This window comes from Peromyscus californicus, unplaced genomic scaffold (genome assembly GCF_007827085.1).
Source record: "Peromyscus californicus insignis strain IS unplaced genomic scaffold, ASM782708v3 Scaffold_16__1_contigs__length_79575227, whole genome shotgun sequence".
Classification (NCBI taxonomy): Eukaryota; Metazoa; Chordata; class Mammalia; order Rodentia; family Cricetidae; genus Peromyscus; species Peromyscus californicus.
The window spans coordinates 55638527-55655313 of record NW_026294458.1 but is presented as its reverse complement, the minus strand read 5'-3'; the positions used below and the strand labels follow the sequence as shown (position 1 = coordinate 55655313).

Genomic DNA, 16787 nt, shown 5'->3' with positions numbered 1-16787 from the left:
AGAGTACCAGGGGACTTGTGCGTATAACGAAAGTGTGAAAAGGAGATCTTCCACTCAGTTCCATGGGCTTGGTGTGTCCTCAATGTTTTGCCTAAACCAACTCTCTGGAGATCACTTTTAGGGTCAATTATACTGTTTTCTGTCTTGCTTCTTAACCCAGATGGTCAGCAACAGTGGACACCTGTTCCCCACTGAGATTATTTGAGAAAGGTAATTTAACAGACTTTCCTGATAAAGCCCTTCAGTAACTGTGGGGGTAGTTTCAAATTCCATTCAATGACCTAGAAACTTGGAGGCTCTGTGTCTCTATCTAATCCCTCTGGATTTCTCATGTCAGTAGTTAATTATTTCAACAAGTTTTCTCCTAAAGAAAGCAGTCTTTTGAAATTCCTATTAAACTGGGCAGAAAAAGTAGTAAATTTAGTTTCTATCCAGAGCACAATATAAGATGCCTATCATTTTCAAATGTAATTACCAATGAATCATTTTGAGCAACCCACGCATACTTTCTAACAAACTCAGTACAGGTTTGATTACTAGGATAAGTGTTAATGATTATTGATGTGAGGTGGATAATCTTGCTGTTCCATTATCAAGTCATCATACATGTGTACAGTAAGAAAATGTGTGTGAATAGGGAGAGTTTTGTGGTCTACAATCATGCTTAATTCAACCAGAATACTATAAATTATTACATGAATTATGTGTGTTTGTTTTCCATTGATTTGAAAACTTTGGAACAGTCTTTCTTCAAAAGTAAATATTTTTATTCTGTGCTGTGTTCAGTGCCATTTCTTTTCAAATATTCAGAGGACATTAATTATCCCATGCCTTTCCACCTTTTCTGTTCATGCCTTTGTTTTCTACCCATTTTTCTTTTAATTCATGAAATAAGACTGTCATGTTTTCAGGGAAATTTCCCCCTTCACCTTTGTACATGTAAATCTCCACTTATAGTACAGTTCTTCCAGCCAAATCCAAGATGATTAAACCATGCTCACATTTTTTTTCTAGTTATTTTCTTAATAAAATTTTTGTAAATGTTTTCCTTGTGACTATTTTAATTTGATTTCATGATTTTTCAAAATCCTTGGGATTGTCATGGACGTTGAAAGAATCCAGTCAATGCTACTGACATTTATGAGTTGGTTTATTGAAACCAACTTAGTTTCCTGTTTAGTAGATATGTTCCTCTTCTGAAGGTTAAACAATTGTCCCTTGATAATAGGATTTAATGCTTTAAACATTGCATGGGTATATATATCAAACTGTAAAATTGAGATAAAAATTTTATTTTAGAATAGCTTTTGATTTCTATACAAGTTGTACAAAATATTCCTATAAATCTCAGACCCAATTTCCTGTCTTTGTAGTTCCTTATACTGGTAATACTCCTTGAAGAGAACTAAAAAACCCAATATTTATCCTTTATGTTAATTAGAATTAATACATTATTCAGATTTTCTTGCTGTTGATGGAATGCCATTTTAATATGGAAAATATTTGTGGGACATTCCTACAGGTTGAGCACTCCTACAAACAGAATGGGAAAGAGAAGGACAATGTCAATTCCTCTTCTAGTTTCATTTCTGTGATTGTCTCCAATAGCTTAACCAAAAGCAATCTGGGGTGATTGCTACTGAGAGAAATAAAGGCAGGAACTTGAAGGCAGGCATTACCTATATAGCTAAGGAGCTCACTTCATAGCTAAAGAAGCACAGCAGCAACCATAGAAGATGCTGCTTGCTGGTTGGATCACAGGCTCATCTTGAGCTAGCTTTCTTATACAGTTGCGGATCTCTTGGCTAGGGAATGGTGCCACCAACAGTGGGTTGGCCATCCTACATCAACCTAAAGTCAATGCAATCCCTCACAGGCTAATTGGATATAAAGAAATCCTCAACTGAGATTCTCTTCCCAATGAATTCTATGATGTGTCAGATTGACAGTACTAACCAGGGCAGCCCCTAATGTCTCAGCTGTAACTATGATATTTACAGAATTAAATCATGGCATTATCCAAATTTGTTAATCAGGTGATCTTAAAACAAGTTATTCTGGATATTAAAACTTTAATGCCTGTAGGTAAAAGTAAGTAAAACCATAAGGGCTTTCTCATTGATTGTGTAGGAGGATTAGACTAAAATTTAAAGATAAAACCCATTCTGAGTGTACAGTTTGGTGCATAGTATGTTTTCAATAAAGGTTTGCTATTTTTAATTATTACTAAATTCTAAGTCTATGAAGCACAGGCATCACCAGACTAATCAGCGTATTCACTGGATAAGAACAGGATATAACTCAACAGTAAACACTTACTTATCTTGTGTGAAGCCATGGCTCAATTCCTAATGTGCATGTGCATACACATGTGCATGCGTGTACATCACACACATACACACACACACACACACACACACACACACACACACACACACACACACACACTGGAAAGAGCAGTTCCCAATCATCCACCCTTTTGCTCATTTGCTTTTAAGACAAGGTGTCAATATGTTGTCAAACTTGTGATTCTCCTGTTTTTAGCCTACTCAGTGTGGGGAAAAGATTCACACATCACACGTCTACCAAACAGGTGACCTTTGTCATATGAAACGCTTGATCTAACAAATAGCCCATCAGGTATTGCACAGTGAAAACTGAATTAAAGAGCCAAAGTCTTTGTCCATTGCTTTGTTAATTGTCCTTGAATTCCTTATTAAAAAATGATTTCCAATGTTTTAGTTACCATTGCCAAAACAGCTGGGAATTACTGAGTAATTAAAAGTTAAAATTTTGTTGCAATATGGGAGTGATTATTGCTTCAACGACTATGTTGTCAGATAGATGCATGTGTAGCGGGAAGCAGAGTTCAGGGATTCTCAAGACTTCACTTGAAGGAACAGATCTTTAATCGGCCTGTTGTCCTCAGATCTGTGTCATTTGCCTTCTTTTACACTTGTTTTTGGGAAAATATAAGAGGAGGGAGATACAAAACGTAACTTAATGGGTTTCCAATGGTACTGTGATAATAGAATCAGACTGCAAAATACGAGCAGATTGAAGCGAACCTATAAAAAAAAATCAAATAGCTGCTATCATTCTAGCCCTGAGATAACCATAAAGGCATGTGTAGAGGGAAGATTGGGCAGGACTTTCTAGCTGGGACGTGTGTGGAGGGAAGATTGGGCAGGGTTTTCTAGCTTGGAGATGTTTTTCTAACAGAAGGTTTTCACTATTGGCACATTTAGAAATGAAGGTCTGAAATTTTGAAAAACCCATGTGCATCCATCCTGGTAAAAATGCTGCTGTCTACTCAAAGATAGATGCCTGTTCGTACATAGTTTTGTGTTCTGTCCATTGTTAACAGTGTTTCATAGAACACTGGACAAGAGTCTGAACCTAACTGCCCTGTACTAAAGGAAATTGTCCTGGTGCAGGAAAAGAGTCCATTGCTTCCCAGAATTGAATACAATCAAACTCTGGATAGGCTTATTGTATTTTATACAGAATTTTAGAGCTGCATATTTATAGCTATAAACAAAAGATATTATTAAAACTTCTGTAGTTCAAAACTCAGTTGCTATTGTAACCGGGAATTTCTTGGAGATGTAAATTCGTTTGAAGTAGGTCAGGTTCTGTAAGGTGCTGTGTTTTCTTACGGAGTAGATTTTTCTTTAGTAGGAGGAAGGTGCTTTGATTAAGCTGTGCTGTGAGATCTACCCTATTCTAATATACATAGCCCTTTACTGGTATTTTTTAGGATAGATTGTTTTAAGAAGTAGCATCACTCTGTCCCAGGGTGGCACATATTCAATCAATGTCTTCAAATATTATCAATTGGACCTTGTTTTACTGCTGTGTTACTGAGAACCAAAACAAACAAACAAAACAAAAACAAACAAATAAAAAAGTACAAGCTATTCAGTAACAAAAAAGAAATTCAAGAGCATTGGGCATCACACCCAAATATAGTTGCTATTTTCATACATTGAAATAATTAGAATCTAACCAAAATTTGACACTTATGGGGACTCTAATGGATATGATTACCCTAAAATCTAAATTTGTCCACACATACTTGAGAGGATATGGGCATAAAATGATGTAGTAGTAGCAATCTCAGAGTGACTTTCATGCTTTACAGTCCTGAGACACATATCTGTCTGTTGTTTTAGTGTGGCTAGGTTGTTCAGTGGTCAGCACTTCAACTATTACCCAGAGAACAGTCTCTTTCTATGTTCAGCCACTGGTCTACATACACTTAACTTTGGCTTTCTCTCTCCCCTACGCACACCATTTAAAATTCCTGATCTGGAGTTCTAATGACACATATTTTTTTTCCTTTTGTATGTTTAGATCACACACACACACACACACACACACACACACACACACACACACACACACACAAATGATTATCTTAGTCCCATGTACTTGACGTATAGAATGGCATGTAGAGAGCCAGCTACTAATGCACCTCGCTGCTGGTTTGATTAGAGAAGACCGACAATTTGATTGGTTTTCTTTATACCATGTTACTTTAATTTTGCTAACATAAGCCTGATGTATTATTAGTAATTATACATCAAAAAGCTCATTGACTTAATGTACTATAGAGAACCATAAAATTAAAAATGCAAAAATTATTGAACCAGATCAGATAAAAGCAAGAATGTAAACAAATCGTACTGCAATATTTATACAAAAAAAAATGAAAAATATTATCTCACATTTCTTTATTTCTTATTTGTTGTCCATACAGTGGTCAACTCATAGATCTTGAGGTCAGTCTGATATTTTCATGGATATTGAAGGGTGGAGAAGATGGATACTGAAAGACAAACTGTAGAGAAGCCTCATTTTGAAATTCCTTGTGCATCAAGTTCCTGTTCAGCACAATGTTAAGGATTTTTAACATAAGTGAATGTGAACTAGCATATGGACTAAGTTTCTTTTAAGTTTCTCATGGATTTAAAATATAAGGGAAAATGATCATTTGGCCAATATGTTTTTGGTTTTGAAAAACTTCCAAATGTTTAAAAAATAGTCTCCAGAACAACCAAATCCATATGCAGCCAGGTTTTCCCATAGTCACTACTGGATGATGAAAAGAGCTAAAATTGAGGCAAACTGGGTGCAGACATGGCACATATGCTGTGAGAAAACTCACTGGATATTCCCAAGAACTGGCTAAAAAATAAATTTGGTCCTTATGGCAACTTAACCAAAAGAATCTAACACTTCTATTTTTAGCTCTGTGATTATGAATGATATTAGTCTGTCAAAAAAATGAGCCCATGACCACTCCATCAATGGAAAAAGGCAGAAATATAAACGACACACAATCTCACTTAGTTCCAAGTTCTCCTCATATCTACGGAAAAGAAGGTTGTGAAGGTTTGAGTATGTAGCTGAATTGTTCCCTGACACATCAGTTTCAGTACTTAGTGCACAGGTGAAGCAGGAGTAACGTTTGGCATCTGCATCAAAAATACACTGCAGATTCCCTCACAGCATCCAAAAATTTATGTTATACAACTATGTACATTTAAAACAATAACAGAACAGTACATTATGTCAAAGAGGTATTTCGATATACTTAAAACAAGAAGGATAGTTCTAACTTAAGAGGACATGAAGGCAGTCCTAGATGAAGAGTAAAGAGTGAGTATGGAATATATATATATATATATATATATATATATATATATATGTGTGTGTGTGTGTGTGTGTGTGTGTGTGTGTGTATCATATATATATATTATACATAATATAAAACATTTAAAATGTATCAATTCTCAATTCAATAAGCTATATTTTAAAAACTTAAATACTCAGCAGGCACAGGCAGAAGGATCCCGGTAAGTTAAAATCCATACTGATTAATAATGTAGATTCTAGGTTAGTTGGGACTACATATCGAGTTACTGTTTTAAAAAAAATCAAAAATCTATGTTTTGATCATTAGCTATGAGCTGTTTTCTCAAAATCATGGGACAAACACATTTTTATTTACACACTCAACGAATTTTTGAATATGTATATGAAAAATATTGCTACAAAGTAATATTGAGTGACTCATCACACATGCATGTGGTGGTTACCTAGAAATTGAAGAGGCATATCACATAAAGTACGGTTACTATATTTCTGCTTGGGGGAAGGAAGGCAGATACATCCAAATGAAAGTATCTTTCCTTGACTTCAATCACATTTACATTTGCTTTTTTAAAAATATTAATTATCCATTGCCTATCTTGTACCAGAAACTCTAGGAAATTGAGTGCATTAGTATATTAACAAATAAAAGCATCAATACCCTCTCTGCTCTTGTAGAGATGTGAAAGTATCTCCCAAAGCTCACTTCTGTTGTTCATTTGGCTCTCATCACATTTTCTGGCTTTGTACCCCAAACATGGTAAATCCAGTTGCTGTGGATATATGTTCTTATGATTGATTGATAAATAAAACGCTGATTAGCCAGTAGCCAGGCAGTAAGGATAGTGTAGGCAGGACAAGGTGAGAGGAGAATGCTGGGTGGAAGAAGGTTGGGTCAGGAGGCGCTGCCAGCCACAACAAGGAGAAGCATGATGTAAGATACCGGTAAGCTACGAGCCACATGGCAACTTATAGATTAATAGAAATGGGTTAATTTAAGATATAAGAACAGATAGCAAGAAGCCTGCCATGGCCATACAATTTATAAGTAATATAAGTCTCTGTGTGTTTACTTGGGAGACGTAAGTGGGAGAGATTTGTCCCGACTGCCGGCAGGCTGGGACACAGGAATGCTCCAGCTGCATCCAGTTTAGTGATTTTTCTTAAACTAAACCCCAATAAGAACATCATTTTCATGACTCTCAAGCATGCATTTCCTCTTAAGCAAACTTCAGTGGTCATTCTTCTGGCTCTAAAAAAAACACAATAAATTCTTAGAATGTTTTATATCCTTAGTGTCTGTATGATCACTAAATTGAGTTGTGATTTTTCTTTACCAAAACCCACTCCCCCTATATCCAGCCGTTCTGAACTATTATGTATGTATCATATGTTTGGGTGAGTGTATACATACGTAACATGTAAGCAGAAAGAAGATTAGGGGAGGGAAGGAAGTAGACTAGGAGAGAGGAAAGGAAGAGGGCGAAAAATATGGAGATGAAAATAATTAAACCATACAATTCATTAAGAAGAAATTGTTTGTGAAACTCACTATTATGTACACTGACTATACTGTGGTATTGTATTCCCCCAAATATTGTGCATTCTAATAAACTTATCTGGGGTCAGAGACAGAGCAGCCACAATATTAAACATAAAGGATAGGCAGTGGTAGCACACGCCTTTAATCCTAGCATTCCAGAGGCAGAAATACATGTGTTCAAGGATACAGCCAGGTATGGTGACTCATCACGCCTTTAATCCCAGAAAGTGACACTTTAATCCCAGGGAGTGGTGGCAGAAAGCAGAAAGGTATATAAGGCGTGAGGACCAGAAACTAGAATCATTTGGCTGGTTAAGCATTCAGGCTTTTGAGCATACAGTTCAGCTGAGATTCATTCTGGACGAGGACTTAGAGGCTTCCAGCCTGAGGAAACAGGGCCAGCTGAGAAATTGGCAAGTGAGATAGCTGTGGCTTGTTCTGCGTCTGATCTACCAGCATTTACCCCAATAAGTGGCCTCAGATTTGATTTTATTAATAAGAACTTTAAGATTCATGCTACACTATACACTAATAAAAATGAAGGAACACGGGGCTATTATTTGTTAGCATAGTGAGGGGTTGGTTTAGTACCACCATGTGGGTGGCCGTTCCATGGTCCTCCTCTTTCAACATACTAGAAGAAAATTCAGTGGTTTGAAACAAAGGCGGTGGTTTCCTCCTGAGGCAGCATTCATGTACAGACAAGAATGGTGGTTGCTTCATCTGTATTCTGTTTGGACTCGACCTGCATCAATGTGAGTGCGTCCAGAAAATGCATGCCACAGTGGCTTACTCACAACAGCAAGGTGTTGCTGGAACTCATAAGCATTCATCATTGATTCCTCCTTACAGTGGCACTTCTACATCCTTGCTTGGCTTCCTTGCAGCTGGAAGCTGGGGTTGAAAAGCAAGTCCCCAGAAATTTAGGGAGCAGAAACTGAAAGGAGCACACTATGATTTTTGTTGTTTCTGAGTCAAAGCAGAAATCTTCCAGATGCAAAGAAAAGAGCATCTGATTTCACAACCACCTTGTCACAGGGATGATTGAGAATGATTCAGCAACTATTTAACTTTTTGCATTTTCCACACCCTTATGCTCCCGTTCCTTTATACTAGTTCTTAGAACACCCTTCTACTGAGTTTACATACAAATGTCCTGTTCATTTCCATCATGAAGCAGGTCATGTTGCCTTATTAGAACCCCAAATTCTTACTGTTCTTTTTCTTAATTACTTTACTCTCACTAATTGTTTCCTGTTTCACTAAAATGTTGAGGAGATTTTGTACTTACTGTGGTTAGGAATCATGTATCATTCTGTAAATGGCTTTAAATCAAAAGAATGATGTAACATCTTCAGCTGGAATATTGAGAAATAGAGTGACCAACAAATGGAGCAGAAATGAGGCCAGCGCACAATTCATTTCTGTGAATTAATGCTGAGTTATGAGCAAAATATTGTCTATTCTTTTAGTCCCCTAAGCTTTAGAGTAATACATTGCACAAGAAAGTCATCAGAACAACCGTTCACTCGGCTACCTTCACTTATGGGAACAGCTAAAATCAGGATTTCTGTTATCTCTTTAATAAAAATGACTTGGTTGGGCAATTCTCTGCTCTTTCACACTATTGAAGCTTACCAATATCTATATGAAATATGAAGGAAGGACAAACTTTCAGATGTACTGAATGGTGTGTGTACTCTCAACCAACAGCATTCTAGTTTCTAGCTCTTGTCAAATGAAGCTAAGTATGAAGTCTTTGGGGAAAAGCTAGTCTTATCCTCCTCTCCATTGCTTTAATATTTGTTTACACAATTCTCTCTCAAGACTAGCCCAACCCAGGTGATGACATGCTTCGCTAGGACTAATAAATGCCCATTATTGCAGGTGAAAACAAATCAACACAGACAAGAAGAAGAAGAAAGCTCTTGAATCTATAGGGCATCAAATTCCAACAGTTACTTAGTATAGTGCATCAATGATAAGCACTATTACCCAAGTTACTAGAATGGGGAACTTAAATTTAATAGCTGAGAGAAGCTAAGGATATGTGGTGAGAATTGAGTTAGATTATTCTGAGTATAGGAACGGGTCAAAGAGAAGCATAGAAATCATTGTGCTTTTCCTATTTACCTTAAACCTAAGGCAAATTCTTCCAATTATATACTTAAGACATAATTCACACTGAAAATTAAATATCTATGTTGTAAACAAAATGTATCTAAATCATTAAAAGTCAAGCACCATTTTTTTCAATTCTATCTGTTCTCAATTTATAATCTATTCATTGATCTTCATATATCTTTTATGTGTATTTATATCTATGTTGAAGAACATACAGAACAAAATGGGAGAACTATTACTGAAAAATATGCTGACTTTGTGTGAACAATACAAAACATGGTGTATGAAATAAGAGAGCCTCTGCACAAGCCAGAAAGCTTTACAGACACTGATATATATATATATATATATATATATATATATATATATATATATATATATATTTTACACCAAAATTCCACACTTTTCTATATGCAGATTCATTTAGTGGATCTATTTCCATTTTAATGTCCTTCGGCCTCTCTTCTATAAATAACGATATGTTTCCTCAAATGCCTTAATAAAGTCCTGGGAAATTTGTCCCTAATCTCCTGCTGGATGTTTTAGATTCAGTACAGTCAGTGGCTAAAAATACATGAGATCAAGCATGGCAAATATAACCATGAGTAATTGGTTAATTGCAAGTGATACTGGCCATTCACCTGTTTAATGAAAGAGTGTGTAATTTCATTTGTGAGTACTCCAAGAGAACAAATTGTTAACCAATTATCAAGCAATATTTAATTTGTAGCATGCAGATAATAACATGAGAAAAATATAATCTGGTAGATTTGAACTCTGTCTGTCTGTCTGACTGTCTATCTGATACCCAAATGGATATTTTTATTCCCTCATAAATGATTCACTGGTAGTTCTGGAAATGGTAACAGCCCTAAACCAATAATAGAAATAAGACCAAAGCAGAGAAAGGCAACATACACAATGAGCTAGACACACTTTTCAATGCAAAAAAGCAATTCCCTGCATATAGAAAGATGGGAATTAGCACAATGCTCTAACCAAAATGCCAGGTAATGATGGTGCACACCTTTAATCCAAGAACTTAGGAAGCAGAGGCAGGCAGATCTCTGAGTTCAAGGCCAGGCTGATCTACAGAATGAGTTCCAGGATAGCCAGAACTACAGAAATCCTGTCTTAAAAAAAAAATTTCAACTTGAAGGGATCACACAGGAAAAACATTGGTCACACTTCCATCAAAATGAATAAACCAATAACAGATTATGCATCAATAAATATATTAGGAAACTATAAATCTATGCTGGTAGTTTGAATAAATGAAGTGGTTGGAACTTTCATAAGAGTATGAGTAGCATAGTAATTATAGATAAACAGGGATGTTCTTCTCTCCAAAATTCTTATCAAAAAAAGAGAAAGATTATAATATTTCTATTTTGGAGCATCTTGAAGAGGTTATCATAAAGAAATGGCCAAAATTTATCATCAACAACAAGGTGAAAAATGGAAAATATGAAATATTAATGTAATACTCTAAGAAAAGAATGATACTGCTTCCATTATACTCCTATCTAGAATGTTTAACCTGATTAATAATGGGGAAAAAAGCCCCCAAAAATGCTAAAGGAGAACAGTACAGAATAATTGACCTCACACTTTCAAAGGTATCAAGGACAAAAAAGCCATAAAAAGTAGAGAAATTATTTCAGAGTAACAGCTAGCCATGATGTCTAAATGTAACATCTGCCCCTGAAAGTGTTTGTTCTTACAATTGCACTTTCAGTTTTTTGCTGGAGACTGAGTCTCTCTCCTACCCCTTAATTGTTGGTCTGACTCTCCCTACTTGTAAGTATTCAAAATGAGTGAACAGACCTTAAGGCCCTTATTGTCTTGTCACTTGAATAAGTTGAATGTTCCATGATGTAGTCAAACAGTTTGGGGTATGTATGTACTCCATTGATATTAAATGAGAATAGCGAAGCTATACTTAGAAAAAGAACCATTTAGGGCTAAATCCTCACTATTTGGGAAATGGCTTAAATTTTTAAACTGATGAGTTTTAATTTAAGTAAAGTTGCTTATTTCATTAGTACCTAAAAGCACAATAATCATTCTTTTACCAGTTCAGAAAATCTTGATTGCACACTTGCTTTGGCCCAAGCAGTGGGAATAAGACAGTAAGTAACAGCAAGCCAGGTCTGTGACCTCATCATGCTCATATTTTCGAGGGAGAAAGGAGAAAAGTCCTAAGGAGATTGTGTTACAGATTCCAGATGTTTGCACACTGGGGAAAACTGAACTAGAGGAAGAAAACAGGACTCCTGATGGCCTACTCCATCCTCAATGGAGTGGTGAAAAGTCACAAAACATGTCACCGAATTATTTTTCTGGCTCAGTGGGAAGAGGCAATTTCCACCAAACCTGATGACCTGAACTGATCCCAGGATCCACACCCAAATAGGGAGAAAACTAAGTCCTGCAGTTACTCTTTGACCTCCACATGTGTGCCTTCACATGTGCGTGACAGCACACACGCACACACAAGCACGTACCCCCACAAATAACTGAATGACAAAATATTCATAAGTAAACTTATTTGATCTTCTTTTCATTTTCTTGGACTAGTAACGAAATTCATTTAGTAATGAAAAATAAAATTCTTAGATTAGAAGGGTTGGAGGGATGACCCCTCAGTTAAAAACTCCTGCTGCTTTTGCAGAGGACACAAGTTTAGTTCTCAGCACCCAGGTCATGTGGCTTACCACTGCCTGTAACTCCAGTTCTTGGGGATCTGATGCTTTCTTCTGGCCTCCACCATGGGCACCTACATGCATTTACACACACACAGACACACTCATGCACATACATGTACATACATACAAATTAAAGAAGATAATACGTAGAGTACAGATTCTACAGAGGAAGGACCATAGTTTGAAGATACCTACCGAGACACAGAGGAAAGCATGCTAGTGAGGAAGGTGCAGTGGGAGACGGGGAAGCTTCAGGTCAAGTTTGCTAACTTGGCGAACTATTGTTTCTGTCATTCTGAGCAAGTATTCACCTGACAGTGTTTCACCGTTTTAGCTAATGAGGCAAGAAAGTTCAAATCAAAAAACACCAGACTCTCTCCTCAAAATAACTACTGCATATGTGCTTGATTGCGACTCCTTGTTTCTGTCTTATATTTACAAAAGTCTCTGTGAGGCAAATGTTTTCCAGCCTTTCGATGTGGATGTTAAATCCTTTCAGATGCTTGAGGGAACTAGGGTCTCTAGATTTCCAGCTCTACTTTCCTGGAACCCCCCTGAAATGAACACTTTCAAATGCAGCCATGAACTGAGACTGTGGCCTCTGAAGATTCCAGAAGTTTGTCTCTGTTTGGGCAACACAGAAAAATTGGGGGTAAAAATCCTGCCCCCCCAACAGCTTTCCTCACTCATTCTAGTTTAGATTTCCTTGAGAAACAAGTGTTCTTTGGCTTGGAATTTATGAACACAGGCATAAGTGGTTATTAGATGTAACGCAAAGGATAACTAGGCAATAATCCACAGCCCTAGAGAGACTAGGTAACAAGGTAACCCAAGAGGGACACATAGATTGCCCTGGGAAAGGGAAATAGATTGAGATCTGGATAAGCTAGGGGGAGGGGTAAAAGGAAGGGGAGGGTGGATGAGAACATGAGGGGTTAGGGTGGTCAAGTTGTGGAGGGATAGAATAGGAGAGCAACAAAAGAGATATCTTTATAGAGGTGGCATTATGATGTTAGGGAGAAACCTAATGTTAGGGAAATCCCCAGGAATCCACAAGGATGATCCCAGATAAGACTAATAGCAGAGAGGGTACCTGAACTGGCCTTCTTCTCTAATCAGATTGGTGTCTACCCTAATTGTCATCACAGAACCTTCATCTAGTAACTCATGGAAGCAGATGCAGAGACCCACAGTCAACTACTGGGCAGCGCTCCTGGAGTCCAACTGAAGAGAGGGAGAAGATGTTTTATGAGCAAGGGGGGGGGATCAAAATCACAATGGGGAAACCCACAGAGACAGCGGATCTGAGTTCATGGGAGCTCATGGACTCTGGACTGACAGCTGTGGAGCCTGCATGGGACTGAACTAGGCCTCTGCATGTGGGTGAGAGTTGTATAGCTTGGTTTGTTTGTGGGGCCCCTAGAAGTGAAACCAGGATCTCTTCCTGACAAATGTGCTGGCTTTTTGGAATCTATTCCCTATAGTGGGATACCCCACTCATCCTTGATGCAGGGGTAGGAGCTTGGTCCTGGGTCAACTTTATATGCCATGCTTTCTTGACTCCTATGGGAGGCTTTACCGTTTTTTGAGGAGTGGATGGGGGCATAGAAAAAAGGTAGGGGAAGGAAACTGGAAAAGAGGGAGGGGAAACTGTGGTTTGTATGTAAAATAAATAAAAAATAATAAAAATGCATATAAAAATTGATAAAATTTTCAAAGGATGAATTTTTAAAGATTAAAGACTTCTATAGGAACATCTGGACAACAACTATCTGCTTAAATTCATGTCACCACTCTTATTATATTTTATCAAGGATTATTGTTTCAAAATACCAGATATAATCCTCATGTTTGTCTTTTAAACTTCCCTTTGCCCATCTCTTTGAGTATGTCTATGTCTGATATGATGAGGGGACTCTTGCATCATTCTAACGTTCTCAGATATATTTAACATTTAAATGACATTTACTTATTTAGTGGGGCGTGTGGAAGTCAGAGAGTGACATTCATGAGTTACTTTTCTCCTTCTAACATGTAGATTCAGGAATGGAACTCAAATTTTCATGTTTGTGTAAGCACCTTTTTACCCTGGTATGTCATCTCCATTGCCCAAATGGATAGATTTGTTGTTTTTTTTTTCCCAATTCAATTGCTCTATGTATTTATTAGCTATAATTAATGCAGTAAGAGGGGTCAAAAAGCTTTCAGGCTACATAATTTCACAAGACACATTGCAGGGAAAAGGAAAGGCTGATATTTATCAACCATATCTTAGGGTCTTGGTGGACGCATTCCTGGGGGAGGTGGGCCTCTAATTCCTGGCGGAGGGGTTCTCATTCCTGGAGGGGGCATGCCTATAGGTGTCCCTCGAGCAGGGGGAAGGCCAATTGGTGGGCCCATGGGTGGTCTCATACCAGGTGGAGGAGCCATAATTCCTGGAGGTGGGGTTGCTAGGCCTACTGGTGGAGGTGGAGTTCCACGTCCTGGTGAGTATTGGGTTGGGGCTCCAGCAATGCTGGCAGTGGTAGCAACTGCAGCAGCTGCTACAGTGCCTCTTCCTTGTGGAGTCACGACCTGCTGGGATGGACCTCCAACTCCTCGGACAGGGCCTGCTAATCCAGCAGGAGCTTGGAGAATAGGTACACCAGCTGGTACTCCTCTGCCAGCTGCCCTCCCAACCCCAGGGCCACCTGCAGCGCCAGCAAGTGGCACACGAGCAATACCCGTATCTTTAGGAGGTGGACCCTCCACAGTCATGGATACCAAGTTCTCTCCACGTAGCAAGACCAGACCCAAAACCCGTTTTTCTTCACGCTCTGGCTGTTTGCATTCTTTGGCTTGATCTTTCTGAACTCATCACAATCACAGAGGATCAAATTCATATGCTTGTCAAAAGCCTTAAAGGTGCCAATGAAGATTCTTCCATCTTGTAGGATACATCTCATTCTATAGTCAATGTGCTGCAGCATCTTGCTACTCTTAACCACAGTCATGATTGCTGTTCCACAATAACCGTTTCAACAGTAAAATATCAAGATCCTTAATACTTAGGGGAGGGCTATAAATAAAGGTGTGGATGCAGGTTCTTAGACACAATGTAAGCTTGACTGAAGCTTCACAGACAATGGATGGGTCCTGTTTTCCTTGATTTTCACCACCTTGATGCTTCAATACTACTTTAACCACCTCTTGGTGTCTCAGCTAAGAACGCCTGTCTCAGTTCTGCCGGGAAATCCACCACAGGAACTTGCTGCTGCTGCTGCTGAGAACGTTGTGGGTACAGGTGACACTCTTGGTTGCTCAGTGAGGCAGTCCTTCTACGTTTGACCTGGACTTCTACCTCTGGCACGTGCTGTTCAGTAGTTCTTCTCAGGTGTAAGCGATCCCTTGCTCGCTCCATCGCGTTGAAATCGCTCCTCAGAACCAAGCGTCAGTCATCTCCAGCTCCCTCTCCTCTCTACACCAGACTTGCTGCAGTGGCTCAGGTTTATCTCACAGCTCCCTACGCATGCGTCCCACCCAATGACGCACATACGCACATTTTTGCCACAATGCAGGGATCTCACTGTCGTTGTTTTGTTTTTTAACAGAGTGTCCTTCTGGTTGTTGTCTAGGTTGATCCTTCTACAAAATAAATGAAAACATCTTACAGAAACACCAAAGGCACTGTGCTGATTTAGAATGTCCCTGAAGACGGCATCAAAAATACCTACCATTCTATTCTTCAATGAAGATCTGGATTTTTTTTTATTTCCTCTATTTGAGTCTTGGCTGATTAGTGACTGGTTCTAATCAATACAAGGGAAATGAAATGTCATCTCAGAGCTTACCTGCAGAATGTAATTTATCTCTGAGTCTTCAGCTATCCTACTAGCTTACCTAGAGAGAGAAGAAAAGAGACAGACAGACAGCAAAGGGAAGATACTGGCCCACCCAATTCTTCCAGTTATTCAAGCTGAGACATGATGCAGATGAATGAGCCCCACTGAGCCCCTGACCCACAAGTCCTCATAACCTGACCACCTAGTGAATACAGACAGAGGTGCAACCAGTCACAGGAGATGCCACAGGAGAGAAAGTGTGCAGTCGAGCACACTCTCCACCTGACTTCCTGACATAGAAATGTTAAGCAAATAAAAGTATTTTTAAGCCGTTGTTGGTATATATTGAGCAACAGGAGATAACAAAGATAAGCTTGACATCAAATTTCATAATCATCAATTATAGAACACCTACACTTGAAGAGATCTGTGGACAGATTAAGTTGCTGCTGTATTTTAAAATATTCAGAAATCTATAATATTCAAACTATATAGCTTCCTGATTTTAAATGTTCACTATTCTTTAGATAAAGCACTGGCTGGTATAGTTGGTTAAAAGTGAATATATCCTATCAATGGGATAGCACACATAAAAGCTTAAATTGCATTCAGTAAATATAACAGGAATGCATTCTAGCTCATATTTATGGGAATCAGTCATTGGATCATAATGTCAATAAGCATACAATTGCATTATTCTTTATTATGCATTACTGATTACATTAATAAATATATTGTTTATAAAACAGATGTATCAGAAAAAGACAGGCATTTCTAAATTCATATAATATGGAAATTAATTTTTTTCATAATATGAGTGTAAAGTTACATTATATAGAACTGCAACTGTACACATCTGAATTTTATTTCGATCATTGCTTATTTGATGATTTGCCTGATGTTCCCTGGCTGCTCTCTCTTGGAGACAAAAAC

At 38.1% G+C, this 16787-nt stretch overlaps 2 protein-coding genes across 2 annotated transcripts; both read right to left on the bottom strand.

Annotated features, from left to right (window-relative positions):
- Window positions 1-14177: 14177 nt before the first annotated feature.
- On the bottom strand, window positions 14178-15026 carry LOC128111572 (small nuclear ribonucleoprotein-associated protein N-like). Its single transcript, XM_052739820.1, is given in 2 exon segments — window positions 14178-14861; window positions 14864-15026. Coding segments are annotated over 2 exon segments (720 nt in total). The 3' UTR covers window positions 14178-14304.
- A 6-nt stretch (window positions 15027-15032) lies between these two features.
- LOC128111573 (SNRPN upstream reading frame protein-like) lies at window positions 15033-15508 on the bottom strand. Its single transcript, XM_052739822.1, has one exon. The coding sequence runs from the start codon at window positions 15431-15433 to the stop codon at window positions 15212-15214; it is 222 nt and encodes a 73-aa protein (XP_052595782.1). The 5' UTR covers window positions 15434-15508; the 3' UTR covers window positions 15033-15211.
- Window positions 15509-16787: the final 1279 nt, after the last annotated feature.